This window comes from Panicum virgatum, chromosome 9K (genome assembly GCF_016808335.1).
Source record: "Panicum virgatum strain AP13 chromosome 9K, P.virgatum_v5, whole genome shotgun sequence".
Classification (NCBI taxonomy): Eukaryota; Viridiplantae; Streptophyta; class Magnoliopsida; order Poales; family Poaceae; genus Panicum; species Panicum virgatum.
In genome coordinates this window covers 64786606-64801704 of record NC_053144.1, presented here as the reverse complement: position 1 = coordinate 64801704, position 15099 = coordinate 64786606, and the positions used below count along the sequence as shown (strand labels likewise).

At 55.2% G+C, this 15099-nt stretch overlaps 2 protein-coding genes and 1 non-coding gene across 4 annotated transcripts; 1 reads left to right on the top strand and 2 right to left on the bottom strand.

The window, feature by feature from the left end:
- Positions 1 to 2736: 2736 nt before the first annotated feature.
- Positions 2737 to 5370, bottom strand: LOC120647036 (ras-related protein Rab11D-like). The gene is made up of 2 exons (XM_039923639.1): positions 4949 to 5370; positions 2737 to 3423 (listed from the first exon to the last, which is right to left on the bottom strand). Exons 1-2 carry the CDS (start codon positions 5161 to 5163, stop codon positions 2985 to 2987), a joined length of 654 nt encoding a protein of 217 aa, XP_039779573.1. The 5' UTR covers positions 5164 to 5370; the 3' UTR covers positions 2737 to 2984.
- Positions 5371 to 8398: 3028 nt separating this feature from the next.
- Positions 8399 to 8484, top strand: TRNAY-GUA. The gene is given in 2 exon segments: positions 8399 to 8435; positions 8449 to 8484. It is a non-coding gene; the product is annotated as a tRNA-Tyr (tRNA).
- Positions 8485 to 8594: 110 nt separating this feature from the next.
- Positions 8595 to 12280, bottom strand: LOC120647035. Of its 2 annotated transcripts, none has more exons than XM_039923637.1 (5): positions 12144 to 12280; positions 11607 to 11963; positions 10407 to 11517; positions 10144 to 10290; positions 8595 to 9270 (listed from the first exon to the last, which is right to left on the bottom strand). In XM_039923637.1, the coding sequence occupies exons 2-5, from the start codon at positions 11667 to 11669 to the stop codon at positions 8762 to 8764; spliced, it is 1830 nt and encodes a 609-aa protein (XP_039779571.1). In that variant the 5' UTR covers positions 11670 to 11963; positions 12144 to 12280; the 3' UTR covers positions 8595 to 8761. The 2 variants fall into 2 exon arrangements, with proteins under 2 accessions (XP_039779571.1, XP_039779572.1); XM_039923638.1 differs by having other exon boundaries at positions 11607 to 11958; positions 12144 to 12208.
- Positions 12281 to 15099: the final 2819 nt, after the last annotated feature.

The following is a 15099-nucleotide window of genomic DNA, read 5'->3' as shown; positions in this document are numbered from 1 at the left end:
CGGGTGACGGGGGTGACAGTTGATTAGGTGAACGTTCACGGCTGTGCACCCGTTTTCGAATCCAACGGCGGGGAGTCGCTCCACGTCGTCCAATCGGTGTTTGGTACACGGGTGCTTGAAACTGAACAGAGCAGTGTCCGTGCAAAATCTTGGGCGCCGGCGCACGGGGTGGCTCGCTGCTGCCGGCGGCCTCGCACCGCGCGGTCCTGATCAGTGATCAGCGGCCGTCCTGCCCAGCGCCGGCGTTGCCCCGAATCCTGCTTGCTGCGGCATCGCCGGAGGTGTTTGGGCCATGATGCCGAATCGTACGCAGATCGGAACCATGTGCTGCACCTGCACGGCCAGTACAGGCGGCCAGGGCCATGAGTCCACCGATCCACCGGCACCGCGCTGACCTGACACGGCGCGATACCATCCAACGCCATTTTCACCCATGCGGCCGTGCTCACGCGTACAGCCATCGATCGGTAGTTGGCATAGGACGGGCAATCATCAGCAATGCCAGAGCCGCGTCGAGACAGACCCCATGAGTTCCCTCCAGGGAAACGGCTGAACGCGCCGCCTGCGGCCTGCCCCCGGCAAGTATGGTCTGGCCTGGCACGACCCGGCGCCGGCAGCGGTCCGCGCGGGCGTTTGCCGCCGCCTGGACCGTCGGTGACCGTCCACCACAGCACACCTGATGGCTCACGGCTGCTGCTGCCTGCTGCGAGACAGCGAATGAATCTGCTTTGGCGTTCTGTATGGGCCGTGGGAGACGACGTCTCATGGCCAAAACTGGCAACGGGCCGCTGGACTCTGCTGGCACCGGCCCCTCTACGCTGCGTGAAATGTACATCTCTTTTCCCCGTCGTGTGAAATGTACACATTTCACAGAGTTACGCTTGCTCCTACATGCCCTTGCAAAAGCAGAGCCTGCGCGTAGCAGCACATCGGTCACAGATGAAATGTGCCTTCCGATTATTTTTCTTACGGAGATTTCTCTAACAGGCAGTAAATTTCAACTTTCAAGACTCAAAACACACCAACGCACGAAAGGAAACTACTGCGCAGCACTGAAACTTGATGCCGCTTGAAAAAAAAAATTGATGCCGCTTCCGAGCCGCTGCGCCAGTCGCCTTTCCTCTGTTTAGTACCACCTCGCCACTCCAGACTGAGAGACACCAGCTTAAATGTTCCTCTGCGCAGCATGCCCTCGCTGAGCTCGGTTGCGCGGGCTTGTAACCCGAGTGGGAGCATTAAGGTGGTGTGGATGTTTGGTGCGGATGCTGGGCCTGGGCCCGTGATACGCCTTTGCTGGCCTGCCCGTTCCAAGCTGGTAGTGGCCTGTGGGGGCTTGAGCGAAAGCTTCGGGCCTCACTGGACCTGAAGTGGTGGAAACGGCGTGAGGCGCTGGTTTCACAGAGCAGCGATCACTGCCCGCTTCCAACGGTGGAAGGATAACAGGCCGCTGCATCATGGGCCCGCTGCAGGCCCAGTGTCCCACTCTAACAGACCACCACTTTTCTTTTTTTCCTCTCGACTCTTCTTTTCCCTGCTACCGTACCAGGGGCGGAAAAGGGCGATTCCACCTCCCGGCGCCGATTTCGCTGGATTCCATCCGCCTCCGGTGGCCTCGCCGGCGCTGGAGGAGGAGGGAATCTGGGAAATCGGCGTCCGGTTGTCCATACCAGTATAGGTCTATAGTTTGCTATAGAATAAGCTAGGGTTAGGTTTCATGGTGGCGGAGGTGTGGTCTCCGTTGCTGCTTTTGCCACTCCGAGATGGCGCCGGCGAAGATCTCTTCTCCGGTGACTTTCGGAGGTTAGTCTTTTGCTTCCTCCATGTCGTTTCTGGAGTCCATGATGGTGGTGGTCGGAGTTTGGCGGAGGTTGATGGGCGCCTGGAGCATGAAGGTGTGTTATGCGGTCGACTCAGCACCGATGTGATTTTCGGCTATGCTTTATTATGCATCGGTGTTCAAATCAACCGGGGGCTTCTTTGCGCCGGATGCTTCCTTGCCGTCCGAGATGTCGTCGACTTTGCTATCACCGGCATGGCTACTGGAGGATGGAGGAATGTTCTGTCCCTCCGTAGTGGTTCTGACGACAACGATGCCGTCTGTGACTACTTTGAGAGGTTAGTCTACCAACCTAGGTTGAAATCGGGTTGGGTTTTCAATCCCACCTTTTCTGGTGGTTTGCTTTCCCACTGGGATGTGCTTTTGTCCGGTGAGATGGAGGTCTCGTCGAATCTTGAGGCGCCAGGTCTCTGTTCTTCCGGCGAGATGATGGTCGTCGGCCATCCTCAGCGGCCTGGACGTTCAGCGGTGTTAAGGTATGCCGATGAATTCGACATACTACTCTCGGTGCCACCAAAAAACTTTGATGTTCCGTTGGAAAGGGGATCGGCTTCAAGCTGCAGAAGATTGCTCCGATTGCCGGCGACGGGCACGACCGGGCTATTCTTGCAAGGACCTGGGTGTAATTTTATTTTATTTCAAGGTCGTCTTTGTAAGATCTGGGATGTAAACTATCACATTCATATATGAAATTCAACCCGGTTTCTCAAAAAAAAAACCACTTTTCTTTTTTTCCTGCTGAGCTAATTTTGTTGCTCCCAGCAGCTGATGCCAGTTTCTATCTGTATTTAGTTACGTACGACGCCATCTATTTCTTGCATGGCATTTCATTTTCTTTTTTCCCTATTACGCATCATGTCAGGAGAATGGTCCCTGAGTAAGGCAAAAATACACTTGCATTCATCAGAAACCGACTGATATCTCAAAAACAATCACGATATTTCCAGCAGGAAAAAAATGTGTATCAATCGGAGAACAATAACACCCAAGACATCAGAACATCCTTCCCCCTCATGTCACAATTGTGACAAAATCTAAGATACAGCAGTGGTTCAACACAATCAACCCGCCAAAATCTGAGTATTTCGGCAGGGATATACGACCAAACAATATTGCAGGAATATACTCAACACAGAATATAGAAGCATCACATGGAACTACAGCACTTGCTCTTCGGGATTTCCTGAGCCGGACCTGGGACAAGGACCTTCTTCCCTGGCATTGCTGGGGCAGACCCATTGCTCTTTGGCTCGGACACCATGTTCTTCTTGCTGTGGATTTTGAAGATCTCTGTCAAGACGGTTTGGAAAGCACTCTCCACGTTTGTTGCCTGAAGTGCAGAAGTCTCCAGGAAGAAGAGGTTCTCCTTCTCGGCAAACTCCTTGGCATCCTCAGTACTCACCGCTCGCTGCTCCTCAAGGTCGCTCTTGTTGCCAACTAGCATTATCACTATGTTCTTGTCAGCATGGGCACGGAGTTCATCTAGCCACCGTGGTATATGATCAAAGCTCTGGCGCCTGGTGATGTCATAGACCAGAAGAGCTCCCAGTGCACCTCTGTAATACGCGCTTGTCACAGCCCTATATCTGCAGTAGTTGGGTGTAGCCAGCATGATATGTTCGTGAATAAGCAAAAAACAAGTGATGGAAGGCAGATGCAAAAATCCGCAGCATTAAAAAATGGGTACTAAACATGCCAAGTTCTGAGGCCACGAAATGAATTGAAACCTAGTATATGAAAAACTTTTCATGAGTCAGCACTCAGCACCCCCTGATCAGAACGCTAGTTGAACACCAGAATATCATGAAGTACTTTTAAGCAAATAACAGAACACTCAGGAGTATGTCAATCAGGCACAACTAAACTTTTCTTGTCAAGAGTAAGGAGTTCAGGTTAGACACTGCAGAAATCAATGAAATTATAAGGGCCGTTGATACTTGTATCCTATATTGTTCAGTTGTACCATCACTTCACTAGGACCTAATCATGTCTTACAGGATACACTAGTATATGGCATAATTGTTGCAAAATAACTAGCGTGCCACCTGAATACATGACAACTTGACAAGAGTTTGTGACCAAACAAGTAACCATGACATAGTGCGCAAGCAATTGAGCTCAAATTCGTGCAGTAAAGTCCGTCAGGAGGCATCAGACAGCAGATGAGCAAAGTACAAGATAACTGTGGATTACTCAGAATTCAAATAATGTTGTGCCTATTAACTCAGGGTCCGCCTGTCAAACAACTTGTACTCTGAGTATCAATGCAGAATTACTACTAACTATATATAACACGTTTATCAATGTCATGCGCTCACACGGTGCTTGCACAGCAGGCCGCTGACCCGACCAACAGGCTGCCCCTACCACCTCCTGGTAATCAAGAAGATGAGGAATGATGGCGTGGTGAAAGGACATGTGGCTGCCGGCGCGCAGAGGAAAAAGCCTTATAGCTGGGATGTGTAATTCTTGGAGAGTCCTGTCTTTTGAACTGTAATAAGTCCGTTGGTTTTGCTGGTAACTCCGAACTTGGATAGTTGTTTGGTGTCCACTCGGGAATCTCGGGTGGGAAAAGTCTGCAATGTCTTTCTGGCTGGTCTAGTTTGAAAGTCAAGTTAGACAGCTTGCCCCGCCCCCGCCCCCCCCCCCCCCCCCCCCCCCCACCCACACACACCCTCTGAGCTCTGCTCACGCCTGTCTCTTAATACCTTAACTCTGTAATTCCGTTTATCTGAATGGAATTGGGGTCGAGCCTCGTTTCGAAAAAAAAAACAGAGAGTAATCAGCAGCAGAACAGGAACGAATGGGATCGTCCTGCCTCATCAGTTAGACTAACTCAAGCTTGCGCATAACTTTAGCAAACACTCCACCGTTAGGCATGGAATTGCCAGATCTAATCACCTAGCATCACATTGCACAGTGCTGGTAAGGTAGGTGTGAAAAGGCAAGGCAAGCATTTCCGCAGTAGAGAACTAGAGATCGATCCACCGAGATGAGATCTAATGTGCACGATGAAGAGATCGACGAAGAGCATGATTTGTGCACGAGATGAGTGAGCAAAGCAGAGAAGAGAGGCAGGGCGGGGAGGCGAAGCGACGGATCGGCTAGTACCTCTCCTGGCCGGCGGTGTCCCAGATCTGGGCCTTGACGCTCCTGTGGTCGATGACGAGGGTGCGGGTCTGGAACTCGACCCCGATGGTGGCCTTGGAGTCGAGGCTGAACTCGTTGCGGGCGAAGCGGGCCAGGATCTGCGACTTGCCCACCGCCGAGTCGCCGATAAGCACCACCTTGAAGACGTAGTCCACCTTCTCCCCGGCCCTCGCCATGCCCTCGCCGCCGGTGCCGCTCCGCCCCGGCTCTGCTTCGGCTCCGGGGATCGGGAAAAGAGAGGAGGCAGCACTGCCGCGGCGCTAGTGGGGACTGGACAGAGCAGCGTGCTTTGGTTTATGGTTTTTTTGAAAGCGGGCGAGACGAGACGACACCGGTCTCGCAAGTCGTAGTAGGCCTGTCACTGTGAGCCGGTGACCGAGGAGGGAGCTCGGAAGTTGGTGCCGGTAGCCTGTGCTGGTGCTGGATTTCCTCGAGCGTTTGACGAAACTGCCCCCTGAATCACCCCGTCTCACCGAACCACCAGCAATTTGTGCGTCGTGTGTTGAGTGTCGCACACTCAACGGTCGAGGTCATCCAGCTCGGGTTTTGTTTTGTGTCTGCTATACTTCGTTTAACTTCTGTGGGTGTGGGTGTGGGTGTTGTGCGGATGCTTAGCAAAAAAACGAGCACCATCTGGTAAGAATTTTGGAGCGAGTGAAGCTGATCGCAACCTGTGTCGTAATGATTCTTTGGGCTCGATTAGATTACGGCATTGTTTCTTTTCAATTCATAAAAGCAGGCACCTTTCGGTAAAAAAACTGTGTGTGTGAGAGAGAGAGCCCAGCAGCGTGCGGCACCGCCATGATGCAGTCATGTCGGCACTAGGCTGCGGGCGTGGACGGCACGCTAGAATTGTGCTGTCTGCTTGACGCGGGCACGCTCGGTTTTTGCTCGCTCCTAGTCCTAGAGCAGGAAGAACTTGCTCGTCGTGCACCGCGCCGTGAAGAGAGCTAGCCGGGCGTCCTGCTGTGCGGGTGGGTTGGCTGCCGCCTGCGCCCGCGCTGCGAAGTGGCAGTAGGCAGCATGGGAAATTCGGCGTGGCGAAGAGCAGAACCCGTGGTAGTCAGGTTGAGCATAACTCTGGGCAGACGAGCAACTGTGGTCATGTTCCGGAGTGCCTGATGTTCGAGTGGGATTCAGGCGTGATTGATGTTCAGTGTTCGAGTAGATTGGTTCCCTCTTGTTTGTGAACGCCAGGCTCAGCTCCGACCGGCAGTCGTTTCGTCTGCGATTGTACCTGCGTGAAGGTGAAGCAAGGCCATCCCATCCCGAAGCTCTGTTCTGCTCTAAAGTCCTTCGACCATGCTTGTACCAGCGAAACGGCCTCGCCTCGGACGGGATCACCGCCTCCAGAGTCCAGACCTCCTCCTGACCGGAGTTTGCCTGCGCCGGCGAGGCTGCAGGCCTGCTGCCTGCCTGCCGCGCGCGCGCGCGCGCGAGGAAGGAGAAAGGCGCACCCGCTGGCTGCGCCCAAGGATGGATCAAGCGCGTGCTCCGGGTGCGCCCTCCCGCCCCGGTGGCGAGGGGTGGCCGTGGCCGGACGCCCCCTCCAGAAATTTCTCTATTTTTTCTCTCCCTGCACAGATCATTTCGGAGTCTGAAATTCCTTGTGATGGTGACTAGCTTCGTCCTATCTTCACACGATTTTTCTCAAGATTTTTGCGCGCACGTAACCCCGTGAAGTTGCGGTTTTGTTTGGATCTCGGGGTGGACGGTATTTCGTTTACCGTCCACCCCTGCAGAATTTTCTCTATTTTCTTTCTCCCTGCACAGATCATATAGAAGTCTGAAATTTCTTGTGATACCGATTCACTAAATCCCCTATCTACACGTTTTTTCTCACGATTTTTGCGCACCTCTAGACCTGTCAAATTGCGATTTCATTTTATCTCGGGGTGGACGGTATTTCGTTTACCGTCCACCCCTTTCAGCAATTTCACCTTTTCCGTTCTCCCGCTACAGACCGCTTCGGAGAGTGAAACTTCGTGTGATGTTGACTACCCTCGTTCCCCGACCACATGAATTTTCTCGTGATTTATACGCTCACGTACCTCCGTCGGATCGAGATTTTCTTGGTCGGCGTTTGGTTCATCGGCCACCCCTCACCAACACCATGGACTGTTGTTCTTCACAAGGTAAAGCCATGCCTTGCAGCCAAACGCTGTAGATTGCTCTTTGCAACTCTCTCGCATGATCTCAAAAACCTACAGCCACGTACGCGTAGTAAACTCTTGGTGGAAAAGGAAGAGCTCGACTACAGATCAACCAAACTGGCATGGCGGCCATGGCTGGTCGAGACAAGAGAGAGCGCTCGACGGCCAGAGGCTGAAGCTGTACCAGGGGGCGAGTGGTCCCGGCGTGATGCATTCTGCACGCGAACTCGCTCACAGGACGCGGGAAGCCCCCGGTGGCGGTCTCGCCAAGGGACCTGAGCGCGCGGCGACTGGTGCTCGGGGATGCCGTCGGGGCGGATGGCTCCTTACCGGCGCGGCGGCGCGGCGCTCACCACGTCCTGAACTAGGCGCCGGCGCGCGCGGGGGTGGCGATGCGCACCGGAGGAGATGCTGGGACGGTTTCGGGCACGCTCTCGTGCTTGCGCACGCGTCCGGCTACCGTCCACCCCCGCGGAAATGTCTACTTTTTCGTTCTGGCTCAGGAGATCATGTCAGGGTCTGATTTTTCGTGTGACGCTGTACCGGCTGATTTGGTGGGTTCTTCCGTTCCGTGCCGCCGCCGTTGCTGCTGTTTTCAGTTGGCGTTGGTCGAGAGAGGAGGGGTCGAAGCCCAGAAGACTGCAATGATCTAGCCGGGCTGGCTTTTTTTTTTGGGGTATAAATCTACCCGGGCTGGTTTGGGTTACACGCCTTGTTTGCAGCCGTCTTCGCTCCTCGTTCGGCGCCTCTGCCAGTTTCCATTATCCTGTAATGATACCGAAAATAGAAACTTCCGGTGGCTGCAGAAATCCTTGCCTTTGCGCTACTCAATCGAGAGCCCGTTTAGTTACCAAAAATTTTCACCCAAAAATTTTCAACTCCCCTTTGAACACATGTATGAAGCACTAAATGTAATTAAATAACAAAACTAATTACACAGTTTGGATGTATACGACGAGACGAATCTTTTGAGCCTAATTAGTGCTTGATTAGCCATAAGTACTACAGTAACCCACATGTGCTAATGATGCGGTCAAAGACCTCAAAAGATTCGTCTTGCGGTTTCCAAGTGAGTTCTGAAATTAGTTTTTTAATTAGTGTTCGAAAAACCCTCATGACATCTGGTCAAACATTGACGTGACACCCAAAAATTTTCGCGTTTGGAACTAAACGCCCCCCCTTCTTTCGTTAACATTCAGCAACACGCTGGTGCTTTCTTTCATTTTTAATAAAACCTTAATTAACCTGCAGACACAAACCGACCTTAGCTCAGTTGGTAGAGCGGAGGACTGTAGTCGTTGCAGATTAATCCTTAGGTCGCTGGTTCGAATCCGGCAGGTCGGAGCTTTTTTGTTTTGTGTTTAGATTATTTTTCTAATCCTGCTTGAACTCTCTGTATTTCATCCTTCTTGAACTAATCTTTTCATCAATTAATAAACGCAGGCACCATTCGGTAAAAAGTAAAAGCAAGCACTCTGTTTAGATTCAAATTGCCTCCGGTAATGCCAATTATTTATCTGAACACGGCAGTTTAAAACACACGGAGTCATTTGCTCTCCCTCTTCGATCAAGAGTTGAACACTCTTCCATGTCTGCGACACGGCGGCCTCATGCTCACAGCTCACTTCCTCGAGAGGCTGGAGCCCTGCCCCTGCTGCCTGGTGTTGGACCTGCTCCTTCTCCCCCTGCGGCTGCCGCTGCTCCCGTCCCTGCCCCGGCTCTTGCCCGACGACCCGGGGCTCTGGTTCGCCCGGCGCGGCGGCCGCCTGCTGCGCGAGCTCCCGCCGGCGTTCCCGAGCGCCGCCCGCGCGACGCTGTCCTTTGCCACCTCCCGCGCGCGCTGCGGCTTCACGGCCTGCCTGTTGAGGTACTCGATCCGCGGGAGCAGGCCCGACACGGCCCTGCGCAGCGTGTCGCCGCCGGTGGCGGCCTCCACCGGGTTGCCCAGCAGGTTGAGCGCCCGCAGCGAGCCGTAGTTGGCGACGAGCTGGCCCAGCGACCTGGCCGTGGTGACCCTGTTGAAGCTCACGTCCAGGACGGCCAGCTTCAGCAGGCGGTGCAGCCCCTCGACGTCGCTGATCTTGTTCCCGGCCAGGTAGAGCTCCCTGACCGCCGTGCAGCTCGAGAGCCCTGGACGCAGCAAGCAGAACGCGCGTCAACAACACAAGAAACCATGCCTGTGGGGCTCTGCTAACTCTATCTGTAGTGTAGCTATGCGAAATTCAGAAGTGCCAGGTGAAAGGACCGAGAGGTGCAGGCCCCAACGGGTGCCAGACATAGCCGAGCCGAGCCAGCAGAGGCCATAAAGGCAAAGGGGGGCAGTGGCCTGGACCAGCCGACGGAGGACGTGGGATACAGTCATGGAGCACACAGATGGAGACGGTTCTGGGAAGGATCAGAGTTTGGGGCGGTCAGATCCGCTGGAATCCAGAGGCCTGAACAAGGATTGTACCCAACGGGCGGCACCGGCACAACATGGGACGCGCCGAAGCGTGTCACGGGGGCCCCGCGACAGCCAGGACGCGAGACGTCCGCATCCTATCAGATATCTGAAGCATGTGGCATCCTATCCCTATCTATGTGGTTACCACACCACACGTCCAGACGCCGCATATGAAATCTTGAGGCTCACAATTCAGCTGGACTCTTTCCCCATGATGTCTTGCAGGGCAGGAACCCTAGCCCTGCGGTGCGGCATGGACCATCCTACGGCTTAGCACGAGGGAGGATCTGACGAAGATCTAATAAACGCCAAACGTCCAGGGTGTCAACACTTACTGGCACTGAACTACTGATGCGCGCATTGAACAAGATTCCTGCGGTGCAAACTGATGACTCCTTGTCCTTGGCACTGTTGTTTTCGCCTGACTCGTATTCAGATAACAGGCAGGAATAATGCAAGATGAGTGGTAGAAGTAAAAGCAATGCTGCATTGACAGGGCCCCGGGCATGCACTTTACATAGAAAAAGGAGTTGCCAGGACATGCATGCTTGCTTGCTTACCATGCCCGATCCGTGAGATCCGGTTGTAGCTGAGGTTGAGCACGCGCAGCCTCGTCAGCTCCCGGAGCCCCTCGATGACGGCGATCCTGTTCCGCGACAGATCCAGCGAGTGCAGGCCTTTGGGCAACGATCCGGGGGCGATTTGAACTGCGAGGCCAAACAACAAGTCTAGTATAAATTAGCTAAGTAACAAACGAAAATTGACCTCAGCTCATTACTGCAAAGTAGAATTTTGGGTCGGTTCAGCAGTCGGGAGTTGGTACCGATCAAGTTGCCAGACAGATTGACTGCACGGAGTGTGGAGAACGCCGCGATCGCCGGGACGGCCTTGAGCCCCATGCCGGAGATGTGGGCGACGGAGGAGAACACGCTGAGCGCGTGGACGATGCTCCTCGCCTGGTTGGCGGCCTCGTCCGCCGCGCGCCGCTTCGCCTGAGGCTGCCTCTTGCCGGGCGTGGGCAGCTCCACGATCTCAGAGCATTGCGGGAGGGCGCCGCCGCCGCCGTGCTCCGTGGCGTCCTCCTCGTCGACGGCGTGGAACGAGCCGTCCCCGAGGCTGTTCACCCACGCGCTGACGCGTTCCAGCGGCGAGGCCCCGGCGGAGAAGGCGACCCACTGGTTCGGGATCGGGTCGACCTCCACGGCGGCCCTCTTGCCCTTGGCGTCCGCGGTGACCGCGTCGAGCGTGTATCCGTCGTGCTGATGGGGCGCGTCCGGCGACGGCAGCGCGGGCGCGGCAAGGCTGCGGTGGCTCCACAGGAACAGCCGCCGCCACAGCTTCCGGCTCCGGGACGGGAGCACCAGCGTCGACGACCGCTTCTTGAGCATGACGCGGTCGGCGGAGCACGACGTCCTCACGGACGCCGCCGGGCTCGCGTACGGCGCGCCGCTGGGGGTGGCCGACCACGCCGGAGGCAGGGCGTTTAGGTCGTTGTAGGAGCGCGACCTCGCCGCCAGGTCGAACCCTTTCGGCGGCGCGGAGGACCTCGTCGTCTCGATGTTGGAGCACGAGCGCTTCAGCTTTGGCGACGCCGGTGGCGTCGGCGACATGCGGCCAACGCTGGAGGACTCGCCGGCGTCCGGCTCGGAGCGCTTGGCACTTTCACCTGTTCCGTCACTGGTGTAGCCGGCGACGAGGTCAGCGTCAGAGTCAGACGAGCCCATCTTAATTGCGGCCTTGTCGCCGTCCCCGCTACCGCCACGGCCTGCCAACTCGGCGGCTGCGCGAACGACAAACCCGCTGTTGCATGCAGGATCGTTGCCCCCGCCTCTGCTGACGTCTAGAGCGTCCGCCATGTCCATGAACTCCACCGGCTTCACCTTGGGGCAGTCATTGCCATTAACCTTCTTGGCGTAAGCGCCCTTGTTCTTACCCTGCCATTGACGAACAAGGTCAATGCCATTAAAGAAGAACTCCGTCAAATAAAATTCAGCAGCAAATTCAGAAGAGCTCTGCCACCAACCTTGGATGCCTTCCTCTTGCCGCCGAGCAGGAGCAGGCCGGCGAAGCAGCTCATCTTGCCCATCCCGAGCAACAGTCAGTCACCCGCCACACGGCAGGCGATTCTTCTGTGCCTCAACGAACTTGTCCAAAACGTTGGCGAGAGAGTAGGTGGAAGGAGACGTTGTTGCGGTTAGCCGAGTCGATCGTTTCCTATGGGAGAGCGAGAGCCCGTCCGGCGGAGGAGACAGCCGGAGACAGGAACGGTGCCTGCAACTGCATGCTCCGGCGGGCGCGCAGTACGGTGGTTGATGCGCCGGCCGCCGGCGAGACGCGGAAGGCCAGAGCGATCGGAGAGCCGACCTGGCCGGCCCCTGCCCTGCATGCAGCAAGAAGCCTCGGTTAAAATTCGACCAATCCTCCATACAGGATGGGAGGTCTCACAGTTGCTCTGCCGATCGGTCCCTCTCATCACTGGTGTCGCGAGGTCGAGCCAGAGGATGGGAGCTCGGAGACATGGAACGAGAGGGGGAGAGAGAGATGCCAGCAAGCACAGTACCTTGAGATGCAACAACAGTGGGAGGGAGTGGCGGGCCAGGAAGCACGAAACGGAGTGGAATATGGTGGGAGGCAACTGGGAGGGAAGCGCGCGGGGCGGTGGTAGAAATACTGGGAGGGGAGAGAGCGGTGGGGGCGGCGGGGCGCGGCGCCACGCTGGTCGCTGCGGGAAACGACACGGCGCCGCCGCACGGGCTGCTTCCGGCGTCACCGCGCCCCGGCCCCACCTGGCAGAGCACTTAAGTCACTCGATTCGAAACGGCGCCGGCTTTGGGCTCTTGCAGGCGTGCAGCCTTGTATAGTATTGTTTTGAGTTTGACCTCCGCGAGTCAGCGTGGTGAGCTCCTACTGGAGAAGGTAGATAGATTACTGTGTGAGGTACTAGAGCTCAAGTGTCGCCGGTTTATGGTGCTACAGTCAGTGTTGGGTGCCGTAGGTTTGTTAGAACTGAATTTTGTTCCGTCAGGACGGTCCATGCAGCAAACATGGGCGAAGCCAAACGACCTGTCGCGATGCCGAACCTCCATGTCCATCCGAATCATAGAGCACGACGGATCACCGTTCGCCGAAGCTCAAACGGGCAACAAAAATCGACGGGCCGCTCAAAGGAGCGGCTGGCCTAGGCCCGGGCCAGGCTTCCGGGACGTGACGGCGGCGAGGGGCCAGGGCCACCGCGCCGCGTCAGGAAGGAGGATGCACGGCGGCGGCGGCGGCCGCACGCGCCGCGCGCGTCTTGTCCCACGGTGCGCCTCGCGCCCATCTCCACCCGCCCGTGTGTCACCTACCGCTAGCTTCTCGTGCGGCGGCGGCATCCCTCCCGATTCCTCCGTTTCTCCGCCCCCACCTCGCCGGATCGTGCAGGCCGGTCTCCTCTCCTGCGAGGTCGGGAGCGGCGGGCGGCATCGATGCCTGCAGACCGACCGCCCCCGATCCCGAGCTAGTCCTTTCTGCAACGCTCGTTCAAGGCAAGCACGCAACGCCCGCCCGCCCCGCGCCGGCTACAGTCGTCGCCACGCGCGAGAGGTGACCGGTCCGGTGTCGCAACCAAAAGAATGGCTCGCGCGCGGCCGCCGTTCCTCCGTCCGGCATCACGGAACTGTGGGCATATTCCTTGGTCCCTGGGGCCGGCCGGACTGGACGGAGGAGGTGCGCGTACGTTGCCGCCTGGCCTGTCAGTCTGTCACGGCCCGGCCCGCCGCCGCGCTACTGCCTGGCTAGCGGCTGCGCCCCGCCCGCCGTGCGCGCATTTCCGTTGCGTCCATCTCAGGCCGACCTGCTTAGCGTGCGTGGCGCGCCGCCGCACCGTTCCTTTCTTCTAGTCTGCGTACAGCTGCTGCGCAGACGAGACGACCGCCCCCCCCCCCCCCCCCCATCTGAAAGCAAAGCGTTGTCTCACCTGTGCAGGGGAAATGCATGGTTGGCGCAAATGGCAAGAGTTACTCTTTCACGGCACCGCAGAATTCCTCCCAGAGGTGGCAGTGCCGTGCCGTTCCGTTCCGTCCCGTGCTTCAGAGATGCTTGCCAAGCTCTTCCGTGATCCATATCCGCCTGCGTAAAGCCGTTTACAGGGCTTCGATTCGACGACATGGCGGAACACCGTCTGCGGACCGGAGGCGAGAGAGAGGCACAAAGCATGACCTCACGACTAGTGGTCAAAGATCAAGACTTCTTTTGTTTTTTTCAATCTCCAAGAAGCGTCATGATCGACGACCTTCTCTATATCTTCCAAGAAGGCATCAATACCCTATCTTCAGAAACTGATTGATGAGTGGCGTGTCATCTTCAGACGCTGGTATGCAAACGCTATCATTCAGGTCTACTGCTGGTTAAGGTGGATGATGAAATTTACAGTCACAAAATGCACCTTCTCTCCCCTGACCATCGGTTTGTTGAAAAAGGGTCGGTGGCGCACGAACTGACGGTGGAAACTGCTTTCGAGGGAATTGGTCACCTTTAACCTCATCAATCTGATGTCAACTTTCGATGCATATCTCACTCCGGGCTAGATGCGCGCGGGCACCGGTCCAAAAGGCTCCAACGAAAGCCATTTGATTGCCTGGCCAGTTCTCGTCTCTTCTATTCCTCGTTTCTTACAGGAAATTCGCTGCGGCTTTAATCTGATTGATGAGCAGACAACTGAAAGTATAGGAAATTCACATTGCTATATGCTTATAGATTTCCTGAAAGTCCAGTAATATGGCGCCCTAAAAATTTAAATAAGCTTCGAAGTAGTCTATTTTGGTGAATTTTAATTTTAAAATTTTAGATGCTACATATGTGTTTTTGTTCAAAATGGATCTATCTCCATTCATTATATCCATACAAAAAGATTCATGAATTTTGAAGGTGATTTAATATTCCTTTTATAGCCTTGAAAAGAGGAGAAAGAGTCCGTGTATTACTATTCGTGTGAGTTAACTCACGGAATGGATGGAAAATGTCAAAGTGAATGAAAGTTCAACTCAGTGTTAAATACACTACTACAGAATCTGATTAATCAAAGCGTTTTAAAACTACCTCGGAGGCGGGCAGGCCGGCGGCCTGCCTCGCTTAATGGTGGCCTTTACCGAGGCCTATATAGGGAATTTGAAGATTTTCAATTTCAAAATAAGTAATTCTCACTCGACTTCAACAGTGTCAAACAGGAAATTTTCTCAATATTTTTTGGTACCTCTCTTCTTCTTTTAAGAGGGCATCGAGTCTAAACCGATTTTGAATTGGATTGTGCGTTGACTGCCGCGGGAGATTCCAAATTACGTTGGTTCATTGTAGTATCTGCATCGACGTAAACAAATTCTACGTGCAGTTTCCCGGAAGATTCCAAATCGGATCGCACGCTGGCTCGGTTTCTAAATGCAAAACTGATAGGTCGACCATGTACAACTCCCTTGCTGCCCTGGCGGAAGACAAAATCAACAAAATGTCTTCGAGATCCCCATCTCCATCCGCTCCAGCAT

What these genes read in the sequence shown, in the direction of transcription:
- LOC120647036 (XM_039923639.1), bottom strand. Translation starts at nt 5,163, where the DNA reads ATGGCGAGGGCCGGGGAGAAGGTGGACTACGTCTTCAAGGTGGTGCTT. An exon ending in GACACCGCCGGCCAGGAGAG is followed by an intron (nt 3,424 to 4,948) that starts GTACTAGCCGAT and finishes CAACTACTGCAG; the next exon opens with ATATAGGGCTGTGACAAGCG.
- LOC120647035 (XM_039923637.1), bottom strand. Translation starts at nt 11,669, where the DNA reads ATGGGCAAGATGAGCTGCTTCGCCGGCCTGCTCCTGCTCGGCGGCAAG. An exon ending in GCAAGAGGAAGGCATCCAAG is followed by an intron (nt 11,518 to 11,606) that starts GTTGGTGGCAGA and finishes CGTCAATGGCAG; the next exon opens with GGTAAGAACAAGGGCGCTTA. An exon ending in GATCTCACGGATCGGGCATG is followed by an intron (nt 9,271 to 10,143) that starts GTAAGCAAGCAA and finishes TGCTGCGTCCAG; the next exon opens with GGCTCTCGAGCTGCACGGCG.